At 41.5% G+C, this 22,648-nt stretch overlaps 1 protein-coding gene across 3 annotated transcripts in view; it reads right to left on the bottom strand.

The window, feature by feature from the left end:
- Positions 1–3,797: 3,797 nt before the first annotated feature.
- Positions 3,798–22,648, bottom strand: part of abcf2a (ATP-binding cassette, sub-family F (GCN20), member 2a) — a 60,423-nt gene continuing 41,572 nt past the window's right edge. For all 3 annotated transcript variants that reach the window (XM_072257158.1, XM_072257151.1, XM_072257143.1), the window contains exons 10-15: positions 17,123–17,212; positions 16,524–16,634; positions 15,088–15,150; positions 9,114–9,242; positions 8,071–8,274; positions 3,798–6,303 (exon numbers count right to left, since the gene is read on the bottom strand). In XM_072257158.1, the coding sequence (XP_072113259.1) occupies positions 6,166–6,303; positions 8,071–8,274; positions 9,114–9,242; positions 15,088–15,150; positions 16,524–16,634; positions 17,123–17,212 (735 nt within the window). In that variant the 3' untranslated portion in view covers positions 3,798–6,165. The remainder of the gene's footprint in view (positions 6,304–8,070; positions 8,275–9,113; positions 9,243–15,087; positions 15,151–16,523; positions 16,635–17,122; positions 17,213–22,648) is intronic.

Below are 22,648 nucleotides of genomic sequence, written 5' to 3'. Positions count from 1 at the left end.
ATAGGACTGCTAGAAAATGAGACCAGAGAAATAATAACGAGGGACAAGCAGATAGCAAATGAACTGAATGAGCATTTTCCATCAGCTTTCACTGTGGAAGGCACCAGCAGTGTGCCAGATCTTGAAGGGTGTGAGGGTAGAGAAGTGAGTGCAGTACAAGGGAGAAAGTGTTCAAAAAGCTGAAAGACCCAAGGGTACACAGTCCAGATGAATTGCAACCTAGGGTTCTGAAAGAGGTAGCAGTAGAGATTGTGATGGCATTAGAAATGATCTTTCAAAAATCACTGGACTGGCATGGTGCCAGAGGATTGGAAAATTGCAAATGTCACTCCACTCTTTAAGAAAGAAGGAAGGTAGCAGAATGGAAATTACAGACAAGTTAGCCTGACCTCAGTGGTTGGGAAGTTGCTGGAGTAAATTGTTAAGGATAAGATTATTAGATTAGATTCAACTTCATTATCATTGTGCTGAATACAGATACAAAGCCAATGAAATGCAGTTAGCATCTGACCAGAAGTGCAAAAGAATAGTATTATTTACAAAATAACTGCAAATAAAAAGCAAGTGCTATAGCACACAAATATAAAAGTACTGAGACAGTACAATAGGGGTGCAATACTGCTTAGCGCTGTGATGTGAGGTTCAGCAGGGTCACAGCCTCAGTGAAGAAGCTCTTCTTGTGCCTGCTGGCGTGGGAGCGGAGGCTCCTGTAGCGCCTACCGGATGGGAGGAGAGTAAAAAGTCCAAGGTTAGGGTGAGATGCATCCTTGATAATGCTTTTCGCCCTGCCCAGGCAGCGCTTATGGAAGATATTCTCAATGGTGGGCAATTGGGTGCTGATAATCCGCTGGGCAATTTTCACCACCTGCTGGAGTGCTTTGCAGTCCGATATGGGACAATTGCCAAACCACACTGAGATGCAGTTGGTGAGTTTGGTCTCAATGGTACAGCAGTAAAAGTCCATCAGCATCTTGGGACAGAGGTGAACTTTCTTGATGTTCCGCAGGAAATAAAGGTGCTATTGCACCTTTTTGATCAAGATGGAGGAGTTCAGGGACCAGGTGAGATCATTGGAAATGCGAACACCAAGGAATTTGAAGCTTGATACACGCTCCACTACAGTTCCATTGATGTAGATGGGGACGTGAGTGTGGCTCCTAGTATGACCACAATGACCTCCTTGGTCTTCTGGGTGTTAAGGGCCAGGTTGTTGTCGACACACCACGCGGCCAGGTGCTGGACCTTGTCCCTGTAGGCTGTCTCATCAGCCCCTCTGATTAGGCCAACCACCATGGTGTTGTCTGCGAACTTGATTATGGAGTTAGAACCATGTACAAGAACTCAGTCATAGGTGAAAAGGGAGTACAGAAGAGGGCTCAGCACACAGCCTTGAGACACGCTGGTATTCAGGGTGAGAATGGAGGAGGAGAAATTGTCCAATTTAACAGGTGAGATTGGGGTCTGTTAGGAAGTCCAAGGTCCAATTGCAGAGGGATGAGCTGATACCAAGCTGGAGTATTTGATGACACAGGACAAGATAGGACAAAGTCAGCATGGTTTTCTTAAGAAAAAATCTTACTGACAAATGTGTTGGAATTCTTTGAGGAGATTACAAGTAGGATAGATAAAAGGGATGCAGTGGATGTTGTATATTTGGATTTTCAGAAGTTCTTTGACAAGGTGCCATACATGAGGCTGCTAACCAAGTTAAAAGCCAGTGGTGTTACAGGAAAGTTACTGGTATTGGCTGATTGGTAGGAGGCAGTGAGTGGGAATGAAAGGATCTTTTCTGGTTGGCTGCCAGTGACTAGTGGTGGTCCATAGGGGTTGGTGTTGGGACCGCTTCTTTTTATGCTATCAATGATTTAGATGATGATATGAAGATTGGTGGAGGGGCATGTAGTGTTGAGGAAATAAGTAGGCTGTAGAAGTACTTAGATTAGGAGAATGGGCAAGAAAGTGGCAAATGAAATACCATGTTGGAAAATGTATGGTCATGCACTTTGGTAGTAGAAATTAACGTGTAAACTATTTCTAAATGGGGAGAAAATTTAAAAATCTGAGAAGCAAAGGGACTTGCTAGTCCTTATGCAAAACACCCTAAACATTAACTTGTAGGTAGGGTTGTGGTGAGGAGAGCAAATGCAATGTTAGCATTCATTTCAAGAGGTCTAGAATACAAGAGCAGGATTGTGATGCTGAGGCTTTATAAGGCACTGGTGAGGCCTCACCTTGAGTATTGTGAACAGTTTTGGGCCCCTCATCTAGGAAAAAATGTGCTGGCATTGGAGAGGGTTCAGACAATGTTCAAGGATCATTCCAGGAATGAAAAGGTTATCATTACAAGGAACGTTTGATGGCTCTGGGTCTGTACTCACTGGAATTTAGAACAATGGGATCTCACTGAAACCTTTTGAATGTTCAAAGGTCGAGACAGAGATGTGGAAAGGATGCTTCTCATGGTGGGGTAGTCTAGGATAAGGGGGTGCAACCTCTGGATAGAGGAGCATCCATTTAAAACAAAGATACGTAGAAATTTCTTTAGTTAGAGGGTGGTGAATTTGTGGAATTTGTTACCACAGGCAGCTGTGGAGGCCAGGTCGTTGGCATCAATGGTTATGGGGAGAAGGCCAGGGAGTGTGGCTGAGGAGGGGAGAAAAAGGATCAGCCATGATTGAATGGTGGAGCAGACTCAATGGGCCAAATGGCCTAATTCTGCTCTTCTGTCTCATGTTCTCTTCTAGTAGGCCCTTCAAGCCATGCTGTGCAGCAATCCTGATTAACCTTAGCCTAATCACGGGTACATTTACAATGACCAATTAGCCTACCCTGTATGTCTTTGAACTGTGGCAGCGGGGGTGGGCGGGGAACCTGAGCACCTGGGGAAAACCCATGTATTCCACAGGGAGGATATACAGAGACTCCTTACAGATGATATCGGAATTGAACTCTGCTGTAGTAGTGTCACATTCAAGCTGCACACATCCACTCCATTACACTTTAAAAGAACCAAGACTGAGCTTCTGTGAGGATGTTGCAGTAAACAGACGATACAATTATATTTATTTATTTAGATACAGCGCAGAACAGGCCCTGCTGGGCCTTCAAGTCATGTTGCCAGCAACCTCCAATTTAATCTTAGCCTAATCAGGGAACAATTTACAATGATCAATTTACCTGTCAACCGGTACCATTTTGGGTTGTGGAAGGAAACCGAAGGACCTGGAGGAACCCCACACAGTCAAGGGCAGAATGTACAAGGTCCTTTCAGACAGTGGCAGGAATTGAACCTGGGTCGTTGGTATCGTAAAGTGTGCTAACCACTATGCTATTGTGCCGCCATACATTACTGAAGACTTGTGCTACCGAACTTGCTGCATCCTTGGCCAAAATGTTCCAGCTACAACACTGGCAGCTACCCAGGAAGGTCCTGTCCATAAGCAGCATGATAAATCCATCCTGGCCATTTACCAAGCTCTGTCGAAGAGCTCTGGGGAGATTCGCAATGATCTACTCACTACAGCATTCCTAGCCTCTTATTTGTGTATGTGGCCACACTGCGTATGTAACAGGTAAAATTCACTATATATCAGCACAGACCTAGATACTGACAAAGCTGCAATGATGTGATCTCTCCAGGAGACATTTCAATTCAAAATTAGGCACTCAAAAAGATGCTGGAAACTCCTCAGAGACTCCTTGCGACCAACATCCTATTGATTTGATACTCAAGATCCCCAGAGTCAGTCAATTCCTTGCGGTCAGTAATAAAGAAATCAGTCACACCAAAAGCTAAATAGGATTAGAAACATTCTCCAGTAAACTTTATTTTTCCCAAAATATAATGCTGAAACCAGACAATCTGCAATCACCATCTCCACATAACTGGGTGCTCTTTACTGCAAGGGTTTCAAGTGTCCAATACATTTTAAAAATAAAATACATCAGAATCATTACTGCAAAGACATCGCAGGATCCACAAACAACGCCAATGATACCATGTTTACCATAGGTGACAAATGCCCAACTATAATGTCCTTTCAAACTAATCATACTGGAGAATGCTCCAAATTGTGCGGTGTTAAGACTGGAGTACTGGAGGGAACAGTTTGATCATTAACTCACTAATACTGGGGTACAGCATTGGTAGGTTAGTGCTGAGACCAAATTGAGTGATGGGGTGAGAAAATGAACTGTTTCTGTTTAAGTAAGAAAAGCTGTCCAAGCACTCCCCCCCAATGCACTATGGCCAGAGTTAAATCTCAAGAGTCCCATGCCAAGACTTGTTTCAGCAAGGTGGTAGGGAGAGAGGCAGAACTAAGCATATTCTGGAACTTCTGATTAATGATGGAAAGTGTCCAGTCCACTCATTAGGAAAGAATGGACTCAACCCTTGAACAGTCTGGGAAACTCCATCAAACTTCCAAAGGCAGGATGTCTGAAATATCCTCCAAAACAAAAAAAAACAGATGTTCAGCCCTCATAAGGATCTCTAAACCTGGCGTGACACTAATACCTTGTCTTTAACATACAATACATTTATTATTGGAATAGAATGCTCTTCTTTAGGGGATTGGGTAGGAAAGTGAGAGCGGGGAGAGGCAAAGAAAGGAAATAATACATGCAAATCCCATACTATTTTGCATCCCCATGAGCAAGGCCCCTCAAGTTCACCTTCATTCTCAAGCATACCCAAGATCAAAACTTGGAAGACTTTTACAAAGAAAATGTTTAGTGCTGATCTAAGCATTCGCCATTATGGAACAGGACAGAGTAATGGCAGACACTGGTTTGGCAAATAAACAGCTAAGGAATGCAAGCCACACATTTCTCATGGGTCATGGGATAATGACCAAGAGCAGTGTCCATACACAATAGAAGAACGGACTGTTTAAGCAAGCAGATAAATAGGGATCATCCCAAAGTTAATATTAAAATATTACTCCTAGCCCCCTTTCCAGGAAACCTACAATTTTACAGTTTGGGTGCTACCACAGTATGGATTACCAACCTTTCACATTGAAAGGATCATTATGCTACAGGGCAGATATCACACAGTGGCAACAGAAATGCAAGTTTTTACTCAGGTTCCATAGCAGAGGTTTAAAAGGGATGCAGAACAGATTCCTGAAGCTTAAATAGAAACCACACTTCACTCTGTATTGCCCTTGCAGCAAGGGCTACAACAGTGCATCACCCACAAATAAATAGTTTGTGGTTCTCTCAAACTTTCACTTGAGAGCCCCACATTCAGGTGCTGGGGGAGGTATTGTGACAGTGCAACAAGTTAAAGCATTCTTACAAAAATGAGCAAAACATTAATATAGAATTTAATTGGAATTGGCCATCAGAACCGTAATCTTTGGATGGTTTCTTTGAGAGAAGCTAAGGTGTTTTTCTTTGAGAAAAGCTACAAAAGAATGTGGAGGTGTGGGTGTAAACTGATTGCATTAATCAGATAACAATGCACCCATTCCTTTTAGCAAATGTGCAACACCCTATAACCAGCCTGAACAGCAGAGAATGTTTAGCTCCTGGTCTGTTGCAGTAGGTGCAGCACACAGACGTTGGGACTCGTCACAGCAAAGGACACTTCCTCTTCTTGGAAACGACTTGAGCCCTGCCTGTTCAGGGCTAAAGGTCATGGGGAACAAGCATTCATGCAGTAACAACCTCCAATCCCATTTTCCAGTAATTCATTCCTGTGAAGAACAATGGGCTCAACAGCTTAATTTGGGGACTGGTTCAAGAATGGAACAAATCAACCCCCTCCAAAAAAAGTGCTGAAGCGCAGTGGGACCAGAACAATCTTGGGGCTTGGCACAAAATATTAGGCAAGAGGTCAGATTTTCCAAGAATGGAGGTGCATTGCAGCAAGGTAAAGGGTTGAGACAGGCAGCAGCCACATCAGCCCAAACTGAAGCAGGCAAACCTCCACTGGAGGATGAAGTGTTCTTCAGCCCTTCCTGTCCCACCCTAACCAGATGAGAACTACAGCTTCTAGGATTAGTAACCTTATGAACAGCGATTTCTGCACTTGATTTTTAATTGTCTAGCATGCTTAAGCTCAGCCGCACCCACACTGCTGTGTCAAGCCCTTTGGGGATGATCTGTAACACTTTATAGAAATTTTCCTAATGTTGATACCAAGTTGCTGCTGATACATCAGGCACAGGGAGTCTTCTTGCTGCTTTGAGGATTGTCACCCAACATCTTTGATTTCAGATGCTCCTTGTAGGACAGGATACCTCCTTGCCACTTCCTGATTGTCTGCTTCTCACACACCCAGATCTCCTGAGCTACCTGAGAAACAAATTGGAAATTAGTGTCAGATATAAAAACACTTAGACCAGGACCCGAGAGGGAATTTTCTCCCAACCCAGCAGGCTCATGTAGCCAGGTCCCAATGAAATGCTACTCAAAGAGCACCAGTAATTCCTCCCATCTCTCTCTGACTTCTCCCTGCTATGTTCTCCATTGTAGGCTCAGTGATCCAGTTAAATAACATGACAAAAGGTTGCAAGTATATTGATGTTGGAAGCCAATCAAATCCACATCAACACAATGATATTTTTTGTGAGGTTTGACGCAGTCAGTGAGTTTTAGCCTTGATTCCCAGTGACCTCGGTTTCACCATTACTCTGATACCATACACTGGTGCCTCTTCACATCAGTACACTGAAGGAGCAGTGTTTAAGTGTTTCATGTGTAGGGCACAGAAGTAGTATTTACCAAAGCTTATGGGATCTTAAATTTTATAAATGTTGGTTACAAAAGCAGGTAAGTCATGTTGAACTTTGCTACAATTAGTCGTCTACTCGTTTGGCTCACACTATAGGAATGAAATGAAATTCAAGAGCACACAGAAGAGATTTGTCAGGATGGCTCCAGGGATTAAGAATTCTACAAAGGTAGGTGGGAGAAGTTGGACTTGCTCTCACAGATTGAGAGGTTTCATTGAGATGCTAAAAAAAGACACAGATAAAGCAGGAAAAAAAAATTTGGCAAGAACTAAGGGACAGATTTAAGGCTTTGGAGAGAAGCGAAGCAGGATGAGAGGAAGAACTTTAAAAAATGACTCAGAAAGGTGTTGCTGGAAGTAATGACAAAGAATTCCGAAGAAAATTGCCTACAAGGGAAGACTGCAGGGCTTTTGTTGGTAGTGAAGGAAGACATCCAACTGGTTTGTTCAGATTTGAGCTAAACAGCTTCGTATACTGTTACAAACAAGACAAAATCTACAGATGCTAGAAACCCAAGCAACACACACAAAATACTGGAGGAACTCAGCAAGCCAGGCAGCATCTATGGAAGAAAGTACAGTTGACATTTCAGGCTGAGACCCTTCAGCAGGACTAGAGAAAAAAAGAGGAGGAGGAGATATTGTTTGGTGGTAGAATCCTTTGGAGATGGCAGAAGTTATGAAAAATGACTTGTTAGAGGTTGGTGAGACTAGAACTAGAGGTCATAGATTAAAGGTGAAAGGTTTAAGGAAAACCTTGAGGGAATATTTAAGGAGAACCTTTTTTACTCAGAGGGTGGTGCATATGGAGTATGATGCCAACAGAAGTGGCAGATGCAGGTTCAATTGTAACATTTAAGAGAAGCTTGGATAAGTACACAGATGGGAGGGATATGGAGGACTATGGTCCAGGTGTCGGTCGATGAGACCAGGCAGAATAACAGTTCGGCATGGACTAGATGGGCCAAAGAGCCTGTTTCTGTGCTGTAATGCTCCAAAACTCTACAAAAGTCAAATTCTAAAATGAGGAGAGGTACTGGAAACATTCCTTCAGAGTGCTGTTAGAAGTATGGAGTAATCTGCCAAGGAATGGTTCAGAACATTGCATTTAGCAAAAATCTCATTGAAAATTTGAAGGAAGCATAGATTTGGGCCAAAGGAAGCAAGGACAAGCTACTGTCTTCCATTCTGGAAACATCTGGTTAACAATGTTGAAGGGAATATTCACTATGGACCACCGCATGAAGGACCAACCTACAGCTGATCTCATGGGTCATAAGGCCTAACAGATGAGTTTGAGTGGAAAGCAAGAAAAAAAATTTCCTGACCTGCTGAATGAGCCTGAAGTCGTGGCTGACCAGCATCATACCGCCCTCGAACTCATTGATAGCATCAGCAAGGGCATCAATAGTCTCAATATCCAGGTGATTTGTGGGCTCATCAAGAAACAGCATATGAGGGGACTGCCAAGCCAGCCAGGCAAAGCACACTCGACACTTCTGTCCATCCGACAGGTTTCGGATGGGACTCACCTGGAACACAATCCAGAAATAAACAATTTACCTAAAATGTGAGGTAGAGCACAAGTTCAGATATTTGAAGCAGAAGAATGCTATAGAGCTCCAAGATGGCTCCTCTGTTCATCAAAATCATGGATGATACTCTATTAGCACCATACCCAATCCTTTAGTGATCAAAATCCACAGACTTCTTTCTCAAATGAACACAATAACCACACTTTTACATTTATTTAGGGGTAAAGATTTTCAAAGAGGTTCCAGCCTCTGAAGAATATGGCCTCATCCAAGTCTTACATTGCTTATCTCTTACAGTATACCAAACTGTATCCTCAGTCCAAGATGCCTCAGTCCTCACCCCTGACCTGTGATAAGTTTGTAAGTTTTAGATCTCCTATCGTCAACTGTACTCAATTCTTCAGATGCAGCCCTATACAAGTGGTAAAGCTCATTTAATCTTGCTTGATAAGCATTCACATATTAAAGGTTAGCATACCCAGTCGCTCTGCTAATCACTTGATGGATCTCCATGTCACCCTTCACTAATTCTGTACCATCTGCTATGCTCTCACTTACGATGCCTACATCTGACCATCTTACATCCTCCTCCAAACTTGAATTATTCTGATGGCACTAACAACAATTGGCTTCACAAACTCTGGCAAGGCTTCCAAACAAGCTTACCTTGAAAGACAAAAAAGGGTATCCAAGGCCAGATGGTTATGGCTATATTCCCTTTTCCACTTTCTGGGAGAGGATTCAAATTGATGCCTGGATCTAACAAAAGCTAATGCAACACAAGACTCTCAAATCCCAGCACTCAAGGCTCAACAGTTACCCATTGTGGCACATACCTGCTGCTTCCCTGAGAGCCCATAGCGCCCAATGATTTTCCGCATCTCCTCCTTTTCTTTGATTTCTGGATAGCACTTCATCATGTAATCCAAAGGGGAGAGGTCCAAGTCCAACTGATCTTGCAAATGCTGGGAGATGAGGAGAAATAACATTATAATAACACTTCAAAGAAATGTAACATTGAAACATTCAAACTTGCTCAAGAAATCTGCAATCACAGCTGATCTTCTAACCCAAATAGCCTATCCCCACACTGTCGCCTTACACTGTGATGCCTTGTCCTCACAAGTCAACACATTTCCTCAATTAATTTAACAATATGTCCTCCCCAGCATTCTGTGTTACAGAATTCCACAGATTCACCACACTTTGACTCAATCAGGCAGCCTCTATGGAAAGAAAAGCCAATTAACATTTCAAGTTGAAGATGTTTCATCAGGTTTCCATCCATAAATGCTGCTTTACTGGCTGCATTGTTTCAGATTTTAGTAACTGCAGTTTTTTGTTTTCTGTTACTGAAGACATTTCTCAACTCAGTTGAGCCCCTTATCCCGAAAATGACCCCTGGCTTTAGATGAGCCCAATGTTATTCTCACCAACTTGCATCCAGCTTGTCAAACTGAGGTACACTTCAATGAGATCCCCCCTCTCATTCCTCCAAACTTCATGGAACTATCCTTGAATGACAGCCCATGAGCACAGAAATCAGAAAGGTGACGTTCCTTGCACTTCCTCTATGGCCAGCATATCTTTTCTGGGATAAGGAGTCAAAACTGCACATAATACTCCAAGTGTGGCCCAGGATAATAGCAAGACAGCCTTATTCTTGAACTCAAATATTCTTACAATGGAGGACAACATATTTTTTGCTCTATGTGAAGATTTGCTTTCAGTGATTCTTGTACATTGAATTTATTTTGGACATTTCCTAGATTTCAATATTTAAATTATACTGCATTTGATTTCCCCACCAAAATGGACAACTTCACATTCATAACACATCTGCTGTGTTCATGCCCATCTACTCAAGCTGTCCAAATCCCACTCCACTCACAATCCCAATCAGTTTTATAACTTTGAAATTCAATTTGCTCATCCAGAGCATTGATTAGCTGGCGCCCAGGCACAGATCCCTATAGTACATCATAAGTTGTAATTATAATGTCTCTGTAATTCTAATAGTATATTCTGCATTGTCATTGCTTTTATCCCTGAGGTACTGAGGTACAGTGGAGAAACTGTTTTGCATGCCATCCTTACAGATCTTTCAATCACATCAGTGATTTACCAGCTTCTGTCAACCAATTTTCAATCTATGTAAACATACTACCTACCTCCAATCCCACATGCTTCTATTTTGTGTACCAACAAGGCCCTCTGAAAAATACTTACTCCATCAGTTCCGCCAGTTACATGCTCAAGTCACTCCAGTAGATTTAACAAACACCATCTTCTCATAAATTCTTGCTGATTATCTAATCCCATTGAAATGTTCTATTCTATTATCACATCCAGTGGCATTTTCCTTGTGAATAGAGTAACCAACCATATTTTCCCTTTCTCCTCCGCTTCAATTTTTAAACTGGGGTTACATACAAAACCCCCCAATCTCTCAAGGAACCATTCTTTGATGTTTTGAAATTCTGTATGTCATGTCCAATGCATTCATTATTTCCATGACTACTTCTAAGTAATATAGACCATTATGCTCCTGGGATTTATTAGCTTTCAGTTCCATTAATTTTCCCAGCAATTTCACCCCTCCCCCAACAAAACTAACAAACTAACTTGGTTTAACTCTTTTTTAATTATACACCCAAGTTACTTACCCTCTTCTGAAGATGGATTGTGGCTCCTCAACAATGTCTTAAAAAGCTATCACGTACACACTCCAATTCAGCTTGCACAATATTTGATTTGACCAGTCTACATGTAACTTAAAGTCACCATTGATTTCTGCTGTACCCTTGTTACATGCATTTCTGATTTCCTGAATGATGTTACCCCCTACATTACCACCGTTTGCAATCACAACTCATCTAAATATTTCCTGCTGTGTTGCTTTTTAACTGTACCAACTGATTCTACATTCAGAATTTCTGAGCACACATTTATTCGCACCAATGCTGAGTTAATCCTTCAAGAATACCCCACACCCCTTTTCCATTCCTTCTCAGATATTGAATATCCTCAGATTTCCAAATCCCAGCTTTGATCACCCTGCATAATTCAAATATTATTGTTTTTTGAACATTCAGATGTCTTTTTCCAGATAGCTTAGCATTTGTTTATCACCTTTTTCCCATTTTCCCTTCCCCACATCCTGTGCTTCAAGTCCACTCATGTTTATACACTATCTTTCTGACAGATCTTGATAATTGCTGCCTCAAACAATTCCCTGGAATTAAACACCTTTTATCTTCTGCATTTCTCTCCGCTGGGATCTTCTCCTACATCTATGCGCACCCACATTAAAACCATACCTGCTTCTCCAGTAATTTGGTTGGTCCAAGCATGGTTTAAGACCAAGGGGGACAACAGGACTCAGACTCCCTGTGGATGTGGACACAGTGAATGACTGCTCTATTTCAGCATCTCCTGTGTACACTGCTGACCTTCTCCTCAGTCAAGTGACTTGACAAAGATCACGAATGGGATTTAGGACCATAATTTATAGGAGCAGAATTGGCCCATTTGATCATGGCTGATTACTTTCCCTCTCAACTCCATTCTCCTACCTTCTCCCCATAATTTTGATGTCCTTACTAATCAATAACCTAACAAGCTCCACTGTAAATCTACCCAATGACTTAGTCCCCACAGCCTCTGTGGTAATGACTGCCACGCTATAACCAAAGAAATTCCTCATCTCTGTTCTAAAGGGACGGCCTTCTATTCCTCGAGTTATTGCTCAACCTCAGAAGCCCACATAGCGGGCCCATAGCAAAGGCAGTAAGAAATAAGCAACCCAGTGAGCAAAGCACTTCCCTTTGTCTGTGGCTTCAGCCCATTGATCTTGCAGTGGCCAAGGTACACAAGTAGCAGGAAAGTAAGTTCACAGAAATTACTCTCCACATCCTCATAAACTTGTTGTCAGACACACCCTGGGCCAATAAATTACAGCTGCTTCCAGCATTCCACCCAATACTGAGCATGTTTTCAAATATAGTGAAGGTTACTCTGGGGGGGGGGGGGGTGGGAGAGGAGGAAAACACAATCATCTTTGCTCAACAGGTTAATCAGTTTGGTAATGGTTCAGCAATTCAATCAGCACTGTAGCCATGCCAGACATTTAATCCTTCATGAGTGATTTGACGATTAAAATTTGAGACTTCAGATCCTGAATTTTTATATCAGGGAACATTGAAGAAACCAAGTCACTTATTTCGATAAAAGAAACCAGAGCCAACACACCCCCACGCTTCAGATAAAAAACTATTTGGGATTGCAAATACAGAGAACGTACAGAGGCTTCAAGACAAAATGGACATGCTGAGTGAGTGGATGAAAGCAGGGTAGGCAGCAAACGTGAAGTGTGAGATTACTTACTTACCCAGTGCACAAAACAGGATATGGGAAATATCAATGTTCAAAACTCAGGAGGACTTGGACAGGTCTCTAAAAGTAATTAACAGTTCAACAAGCTGATAGGAAGGCAAATTCTTAGTAGTGGGGAGGAACAGAGGGATCTTGGGGTCCACACCCATAGGTCCTTCAAAGCTGTCACGCAGGTTGATAGGATGGCTAAGGCAGCGTATGGTGTGTTAGCCTTTATTGGTCGGGGATTGAATCCATTAACCGTGAGGTGATGCTGCAGCTCTACAAAACTCCAGCTAGACCACACTTGAAGGATTATGTTCAGATCTAGTTGTCTCATTATGTGGAAGCTTTAGAGAGGGTGGAGAGGAGATTTATTAGGATGCTGCCTGGATTAAAGAGCACATCGTATCAGGAAAGGTTAAACAAACTAGGACTTTTCTCTTGGGCGCAGAGGAGGATAAGGGGTGACTTGACAAGATGAAGAGAAAAGCATTGAGGGTAAACAGCCAGCAACTTTTTCCACAGGGCAGCAATGGGTAATAGGAGGGGGCATAATGTTAAGCTGATTGGAGTAAAGTATATGGTGGATGACAGATGTAAGCTTTCATTAAAAAACAGTGTGGTAGGCGTGTGGAAGATGTTGCCAGGTGTGGTCTTAGAGGACATTTAAGAGTCCCCAATAGGCACATGGATGGAAGAAAACTGGAGGACTAGTGGGAGGGAAGGGTTAGATTAATCTTAGAGTAGGTTAAATATCAGCCTGACATCATGAGCCAGAGGGCTTGCACTGTTCTTTGTTCAATTGTTGTGCTGGCCTTTCTGGTGGCAGGATGCAGATACAGGTATACGACTACCTACTGCAATTGCATTGCTCTTGGCAAGACCACATCTGGAGTTCTGTGCAAGTTTGCTCTTCTGACCTAATCAAAGGATGTACATACCCTAGGTGAGTGCAACAGATTTGCCTGGCTGGGTCTTAGGATGGCTATTTGATGTAGGAGGAAATACTGAGCAGAGAAGGCCTGTATTCCTTGGGAGTTTGGAAGAATGAGAGGTGGCATCTTTGAAACTTAGTGCCCAATAGTCTGAATTGGTAGGACATTTTCCCTGACTGTGTTTTAAATATCTTTTCCTATTAATAGTTTTTAAGACTGAGATCAAGATTCTTCTGAGTGAAAAATCTTAAACAAAATCTATAGCCCAAAGGGTTGTGGTGATTCAGCCATTTATTCAGAACAGAGTAAACAATGATCTTGAAGAATGACAGTACAGGCTTGAAATGCCAAAAGGCCTCCTTCAAAATCTTATTTGACCTGATTTCTCTATAGAATAATTTAGACACGGTGATTAACAGGTATAGTAAAGGATAAAAAGGTGTAAGATTGCTTAAGATAGTAGGACTACAGATCAAAAGAAAGGGAACAATGTACACAGTTCAAGGAAATGAAGCTAGGCAAGTGGTGGCAGTGAGCACATTTTTGTTGCAGTCATCATAATTATATTTAACGTTGTTATGGAAAAATAAAGGTATCCAAGAAACAAACATGCTGAACTGGGGCATGAGTGATTTAATAAATATGAACAGGAAATAAAGTGGTGCAAGAAAGCAGAATGGGTTTGGGAGGGGATGAAGGACAGAGAGAGAAAGAAAGGGGAAGGTACAAGTTTTCTTTTCTTTCAGAACTTGGGCGTCACTGGCGAAGTCAACATTTACTGACTGCTGCAGTTACTCTGAAAGTGCTTCCAAAGTGTTTTTGGGTAGAGGACTCCAGATTCGTCATGAAGGGTTAACAATAAATTTTAAAGTCAGGATGGTGTAGGATTCAGAGGGAAATCTACATCTGGTGTCATTTCCTGCTCCAATCTACTTTACTGGTGGTAGATGTCAAGGTTTGGGAGATGCTAGGATAGCTAACTCAGAACAGTACAGCACAGGAACAGATCCTTTTGTCCCATGATATCACAATATCAAATTAAACTGGTTCTCTTCTCCATTTACCTCCACATTCATGTGTCTATCTAAAAGCCTCTTAAATGGCACTATAATTTAGTTATACCCGTCACATTGTTCTAGGCACCTACCATTCGCTGTAACCTACAATGGCTGATGATTAGATTTTCCAAACTGCGAAAAGTAATGACAGAGTGGATACAGAGAAATCCAAGACTTAGAGCACAGCTACAAATTTTAGCCTTTAAGTATTTCCTTAAACAGCAATAGATCACAAGGTATTTGAGAAAACAAGTCCAAAATTGATTTTTGTTTTGGCTGACCAAATGGTACGGCAGAAAGCTGAGCATATTTAGTCAGGTCACATATCAACAGTGAATAGGCCATCTCATTCATATTTTCCGACAAGATTGGTGACATTCGTTGCCCACCTTCTTGTATCACAGAAGTAGATGGGACCTGAGAAGGTTAGTGAAAGTTACCTGATGGTATCTCCCGATCTTGACGTGCGAGTGCTTTCGAATCATTCCATCGCAAGGCAAGAGCTACAAGAGCACACAAAAATGGGCAAAATGGTCAGTACACAAATTAGGATTGCACAAAGGCCCAAAGTTCAGTCAACACTATCTCATGTTTTCAGGCAAACTAAAATCATGCTAAAGGAAAGTTTTTTTTGAGCAAGGGTGACAAGGATGGCCATAATCATGGCCTCTTCAGAATTGCTAAGGTGATGGCAGACCTCAAACCATTGCAATTGTTGCGTTGATTTAAAGGGCATCAACAGACAGGAATCTCACCCAAAAGGATAGTCATTGCAGAACTACTGGTCCAGCTCCTACCTGATCTCAAGCAGCACAAATAGGAACCCCCCCCGAGTCTCCTTGGGTAGAGCGCTGAAGGTGAATGGAAACCACTGCCAAGTGTTGTGATCGAGGCAGATACATTAGGGACATCTAAGGGACCCTTAGATAGGCACATGGATGAAAGAAAACTGGAGGACTGTGGGAAGAAAAGGTTCGATTGATCTTAAAGTAAGTTAAAAGGTCAGTACAACATCTATGTGTAACTCAAGATGTATAGATAGGGTAGTCAGCCAGGGGAGCCTCTCTCCAAGACAGGCCGTGGCTAATACCAAAGGACATCCTTTTAAGATGAGTAGAGAAAAGTTTAGAGGAGATGTCAGAGGTAGTGTTTTATTTAAAATGTACACAGAGCAATTAAGTGCCTTGAACACAAGTTCCATAGGTGATGGTTGAGGCTGATACATCAGGGACATGAAAGAGACTCTAGGACTGGTACATGACTGTATTGGAATAAGGGATTAAATTGATCATGCAGTAAGTATATACAGGTCGGTACAACACCTTGGGCTGAAGGGCCTGTACTGTGCTGTACTGTTCTGTGATATTGAAAGGTGTTGCTATTCTGAGGGACCTGGCTAACCTTGCATATGAATCACAGAACATTAACATGCAAGGTTAACAAGTAATTAAAAAAACAAATGTTATGCTGGACTTTACTGTAACAGAATCCAAGTACTGAGATAGTATTGCTCCAATTATATGGAGCGCTGGTGAGAACACATCCAGAGTAATATGAAAGTCCGGTCTCCTGACGTGGGAAGGAGTCTTGCACAAACACAGTAAAGACTCACAATATTGAGCTCTGGGTTGTAGCTTTGTTCTAAAACCAGGTCTTTACTTTTGAGTTTAGATAGAGGAGTTATTTATTAAAAGGTATTCTCAAGGTGGATGCACAGCTGATATCCTGTTTAGAACCATATTACTGCTTCAAAATAAAAGGGATTTCCACTTGGGTGCAGATAAGAAGAAATTTCTTCACCAAGGTACTATCTCTGTAATTCTTCACGTAGATGGGTAATCATTCAATTGTTTGAACCATCCTTAATTGTACTTACATCACCGGCTAGCAGTTTGAGTAATGTAGACTTCCCAGCTCCATTTGGCCCAACCAAGGCCACCCTGGTATCCAAATCAATTCCAAATTCTAGATTCTTGTAGATCAAAGGCTGTAAGAGAATAAAATGCCAATCAACATTTAATTTATGTCAAAACACTGGTCCACCCAGACCTTATGCTCATGGATCCTGATTGCATTTTCATCTCAACCAAAACTTCACCATACTATTTCCTCCCCCTACTATGAACAAGTGGATACAGCATTTTGATTTCACTCCCTTGTGCACTAGATACAGATTTTAGATGAGGGACTACCCTGGAAACAGTTGAGATAGTATATTGAGACTTCAAGGTACGAGTGTCTCAAGCCAGTACATCAAAGGATGTGAGTGAACAAAAATTCCACATGCCAAATACAAAAGCAGAGAACTTAACAAACCGTCACAACATGGCTAATAGAAATTAAACAAAACAAATACAATATGGGGATTCTCAGTATGGTTATGAGGAAAGCATACAGAGCTGGGGAGTGAGCAAACAATTACAAACCTTGTGCATGTACCACATTCTCAAGGTCACCCATGGATATTCAACTTACCCCATCATTTGTGTACTTGAAGCTCACATTCTGCACCATAATAACAGGAGGAGGAATCTTCCCACATGACGGGAAATAGAATGATAAAGTCTGCAGGAAAATAATAAAGAATTAGAACAATAAACTCTGGCATATTCTCCCCATGTCAAGCCCTGGAAACTATGTAGGAAAATGAGAATGGGTTACCATACCTCTCCATGCACCCAGAGAATTCAGCCACATAGCAGCTGAGAAGGAAATTCATGACATAGATAGTAAGGAAAAAATCCAAGATAAAAGTAATGCCAAACACTAACAGAACAAAAGCCACAACACACTTAGTACTTCTCCTCTTCCCCAAGACCACGCTACTCTTCTACTCCTTCAATAGAATTCCCACTAACACCTGGGGCCTAGATGATGGAATCACTCACTGCACAAAGTGGTTTACTTCAGGCTCTGTAGTATGTAACGACGACAGTTGTGATCATGTTGTGGTAAGAAAAAAATATGCCCTTTATTGAGATATGAAGAAACAGACTGTCCTCTAGGGCAGAGTAACCTTGGAATATGGCTGTTGTAACTTGTTCCAAGTCAGCCATTCAAAAGAAGAATGACCAACATTTCTGAACACTATTTTCAGTGTATGGCTAAGCAGTAGTACAATCTTAGAATCCCACCATACACTAGGTCAGCAAGTGGTTGCTTAAGATGTGGGAATAGCCTAAAGCACACTGTATGGTAGTGGTCACCAACCTTTTTAAGCCCAAAATCCCCTACCTCGACCTTAGTGAAAAGCAAGATCTAAATCGTTTAGAGAAAAAAACAGCTCAGATTGTACTTCCAATTTGAGGCCTTTTATTTGGGCTATTTGTATTTGAATTACACAAAATACTTTTGTCAAACTTTCAAATTAATTCAAACAAGAAAATACCAACTAGCATATCAAACAGGCCAGAGCTGTCTTTAAGAATATTACAATACTTCACACCTTTAATTCTAAGTTTCATTATTTAATTTTATTTCAACATGAAAAATAAATGAATAAAAATTGACTGTTGCACTCAGTGTCATGACTGGGGCTGAATACTTTCTGCTAGTTCCTGAAGTTTGGCTCATAACTACAGACAGCCAGTCTGAGACAGTCTGTGAGGTGTCTGCTAGTAAGACAGCTCCTGTACTTTGATTTAATAATTTTCATCTGTGAAAATGCAATTTCACATAGATAAGTTGACCCGAAGTAGGCACCGACTTTTATTGCTATAAAACCAACGCGCACACCGCGCATTTCTGGGGCCCCATCAGTAGCAATTGCCACCAGTTTATGAATGGGGATGTCATTTTCACGAACATATTTTTTAAACTCATTGTAAATACCCTCACCTCTCACTCTCTCCTTTAATTGCAAAAGAGTGAGGAAGTCCTCCTTTGTTGTAAAATCCTGGAGAGCCATTCTGACAAATACAACAAGCTGAGCTGTTTGCATTACATCCAGGGATTCATCGAACTGTAGTAAAAAATATTCACAGAATGACAAGTCGATCCACGTCCTCTCACAGTGACTCTACCCTCCTTGTCACTGTTACAGGGCCAAGCGGTATATTACATATTGCAGTTGTGATGTCGTTTTTGTTTTTGAAGTCATTAAAAAGTCTCTGTGGTAATGGCCATTGCTTCCTTGAATAAATCGCCACCTGTAAAAGGCTTCTTGTGTTTAGCCAAAAGGTGACTTACACGAAATGATGCTTCAATAGCAGCCTTATTTTGAGCAGCATGTTTTGTGAAAAACGATTGCTGGGCGTTCAGCCCCTATTTCAGCTCCTCAACTTTCCTGGCACGAATTGCGCTCTTTGGGGGGTAGGTGTCTTTAAATTTCTGGTGGTTGGTGTTGTGGTGCCGCTCCAGATTCCCTCTTTTAGTCAGTGCTTATGTTTGGTGGCACAACATACATACACACTTGTCTTTCATAGTCATAGTCACAGTCATACTTTATTGATCCCTGGGGAAATTGGTTTTCGTTACAGTTGCACCATAAATAATAAATAGTAATAGAACCATAAATAGTTAAACAGTAATATGTAAATTATGCCAGTAAATTATGAAATAAGTCCAGGACCAGACTATCGGCTCAGGGTGTCTGACCCTCCAAGGGAGGAGCTGTAAAGTTTGATGGCCACAGGCAGGAATGACTTCCTATGATGCTCTGTGCTGCATCTCGGAGGAATGAGTCTCTGGCTGAATGTACTCCTGTGCCCACCCAGTACATTATGTAGTGGATGGGAGACATTGACCAAGATGGCATGCAATTTAGACAGCATCCTCTTTTCAGACACCACCGTGAGAGAGTCCAGTTCCATCCCTACAACATCAATGGCCTTACGAATGAGTTTGTTGATTCTGTTGGTGTCTGCTACCCTCAGCCTGCTGCCCCAGCACACAACAGCAAACATGATAGCACTGGCCACCACAGACTCGTAGAACATCCTCAGCCTCGTCTGGCAGATGTTAAAGGACCTCAGTCTCCTCAGGAAATAGAGACGTCTCTGATCCTTCTTGTAGGCAGCCTCAGTGTTCTTAGACCAGTCCAGTTTATTGTCAGTTCGTATCCCCAGGTATTTGTAATCCTCCACCATCCTTTCACCAAGGTAAACAGAAATTCCTCTTCCCATTCTGGATGGAATTTGTACGCCTTCGACTTCTTTCGTGGAGCCTCCGCCATACTATCAGGATATCACGAACGATTGCCGATTGAGTCGCCTCTGATCTGGGCCGACATTTACGTGCTGGGCGGCACCTAATTAATTAGCTGGTTTATTTCGGCTTTTTTCTTAAAGGTGTGCTGGGTGCATTCCGACTACCGCTGCATTCTTCGCAGCAATGTATCGGTCCGCGGCCCGGAGGTTGGGGACCACTGCTGTATATTGATGTTTGCGACAGTCTGTACTCTTATTTAATCTAATCGGTCACTTTGATGCAGCACAAGCTACGCTGAAAACGCGGTATATGGTGGGGGAGCTACACACATGCGCACTGGGCAGAAAGAATGGAACTAAAACCCCGCAACCCAGAAACAATCTCTCTTTACAAACAGTTTTCAGTACCAAAAGTATTGCTATATTACCATTATCCTAATTAGGATTACTTATTTTTATAATGCTCATATTACAACAATATTTGTGTATTTATTTTTAATTTTTTTTCAGCATCAACTGGGAAAGATCCACCGGTCGATCACGATCGACAGGTTGGTGACCACTACTGCATGGGATAATATACAAGAGAAGTAAAAGGCAGTGATGGAACATACTAAATTCTAACATGTCCAACTGAGTGGATGCGGGATGATATTTCACCTTGCTAACTCTGGAACTCGGAGTCAGCTTCAAAATAAAGGCTGGTCTTTTGGGATGTAACGAGGGGAAATTTCAAACTGCTGTGAACATTTGGAATTTCGCACACCAATTCCAACAGGTTCAATCACTGGGCTCACTTAGAACAAAGATTAATTTGATTTCTGAATATCAGAGAAATTGAGAAATGAGGATGGGGCAGAACAGTATCAAAGGTAGGAAACAAACATCATCCAGAATGGCAGAGTAGTTAAAGAGAACTGAATTTCCCACAACTTACTTGTGAGACGGAGGTTTAAACTACAAATGGTTGCCAGGAAGAAATGTAAGCCTCTATCTGTGAACTTGCTCAAACTGAAATTAATAAGGCTGACTCTAGTTTTTCCCTACAATAGAAAGGAAGGCTCACCCCAAGCAGGGCACCAGAGGCTCACATGGAGATTAAGGGGTCCATCAAACAGTCATTGAAAGATATTATAGAAACAGGACCTTCAGCTCATCAAGTCTATGCCACATTGCAAACAACCAAGGGAAGTTCAGCTCAAACTGGAGAGTTCTGACTTCAACAACAGGTGGGCTCTGAGACTGCATCGGACTGCAGAGTTCAAGATATCAATTTCAACACATTTATCTCAACTAAGGAAAAACAGTAAGCGCAAGGCCCTGAGGATCTGTTTGCACTGAAGCAAAATAAATCATAACTACAGCCACCTGTTTTTTTAAAAAAAGGATGAATAATACTGAACGCCATTGTGCTGATGTGTCTGAGAAGTATCTAGAGAATGCAAGGCCAAAGAAATACAAAAATGCCGATGTCATAGTAATTACATCTTAACCTGACAGTTATGTGATGCTCACTGCATGACAAGTATTTTTTTAAAATCTAATTTATCTGTTTGGTATATATGGAATAAGGAAATACATTTTTTTGTGTTGAAGACAAGACAAATTCTGATTATGATCCCAGTTAAGCAACTGGTTTCTACTAGAGGGTCAAAAATTGCCCTGGTTTAAATTTAATGATAACATGGCAAAAAATCATTGACAACAAAATAGAAAATGCCAAGGATATTCAGCAGCCCAAGCAGCCTCTGGGAGAAAAAGAGAATTTATGTTTCATATTGGTCAACTGCCAGTTTCTTCAAGTATTGCCAGTTTTTTTTTCCTCCCAGGCACAGTATTTTTCCAGAATGCAAGCTTTACTTTGCAGATCTAGGTGCTGAGCACGATTCCCTGCAGTGCACCCGGAGTCCATACTTAAATAAGGCAACTGATGAAGGTATGAAGTGCAAGCTGTCAAGGTGGATTAGGAGACTTTGTAAAAAGGATAGGTATGGCTAGAATTTAAATTAATGCAAAGTTTACAAGTCATATCCATTTCTCTAAGACATCCAATGGTTAAAGTGATCCAGTTACAACAGTCAGAAGTTAAAAACATTACAATAGATCAAAGGAAGAAGCTTCTAAACTTCCAAAATTTGCATGCTTGAGTTCAGAAATCTTCAGTTCAAAGGAGCACCAAAACATAAAAGTAATTGAAGGAAAAACATGGAGTCAGAAATAAAGGGTCTACTTCGTTCTTACTTTAGTGAGGCACACACTTATGACATGGTAGCGTAATGACATATGCCATTCATGTACAAATGTATATTTACATATAACCCATAAATAGTGAGATTAAAAATTGTGCAAAACAGAAATAATATAAAAAAGTGAGGTAGTGTTCATGGGTTCAAAGTCCATTGCCCAGGTGATCTAAGGCCATGTGATGAACCATTGAGAATGTGCAACTGTAGACATATTGTGGTGATGGGCAAATTGCAGTGGGTCCAGGTCCGTGCTGAGGCAGAAGTTCATTCTAGCCATGACCAACCTCTCAAAGCATTTCATCACCAGAGATGCGAGGGCTGCTGGGTGATCGTCACTAAGGCAGCTCACACTACTCAATCAAATACATTTACAATATTACTGAAATATCTAATTCAATATAGAACGCATCTGAACTTATATACACACAGTACACTATATAATACAACTATATAGACATCAACGGCATAGAAAATTTTAAATTGTCTCACTCAGGTATAAGGATTTAATCAGTCACAAGTCAGTCTGCAGATGCTGGAAATCAAAAGCAATACACACAAAATGCTGTAAGAATTCACTGGGTCAGACAGCATCTATGGAAATGAATAAA

The sequence above is a fragment of the Mobula birostris genome, chromosome 1 (assembly GCF_030028105.1).
Source record: "Mobula birostris isolate sMobBir1 chromosome 1, sMobBir1.hap1, whole genome shotgun sequence".
Taxonomy (NCBI): Eukaryota; Metazoa; Chordata; class Chondrichthyes; order Myliobatiformes; family Myliobatidae; genus Mobula; species Mobula birostris.
Note: the sequence above shows the minus strand (reverse complement) of the source record. Positions and strands in the feature narration are given on the sequence as shown.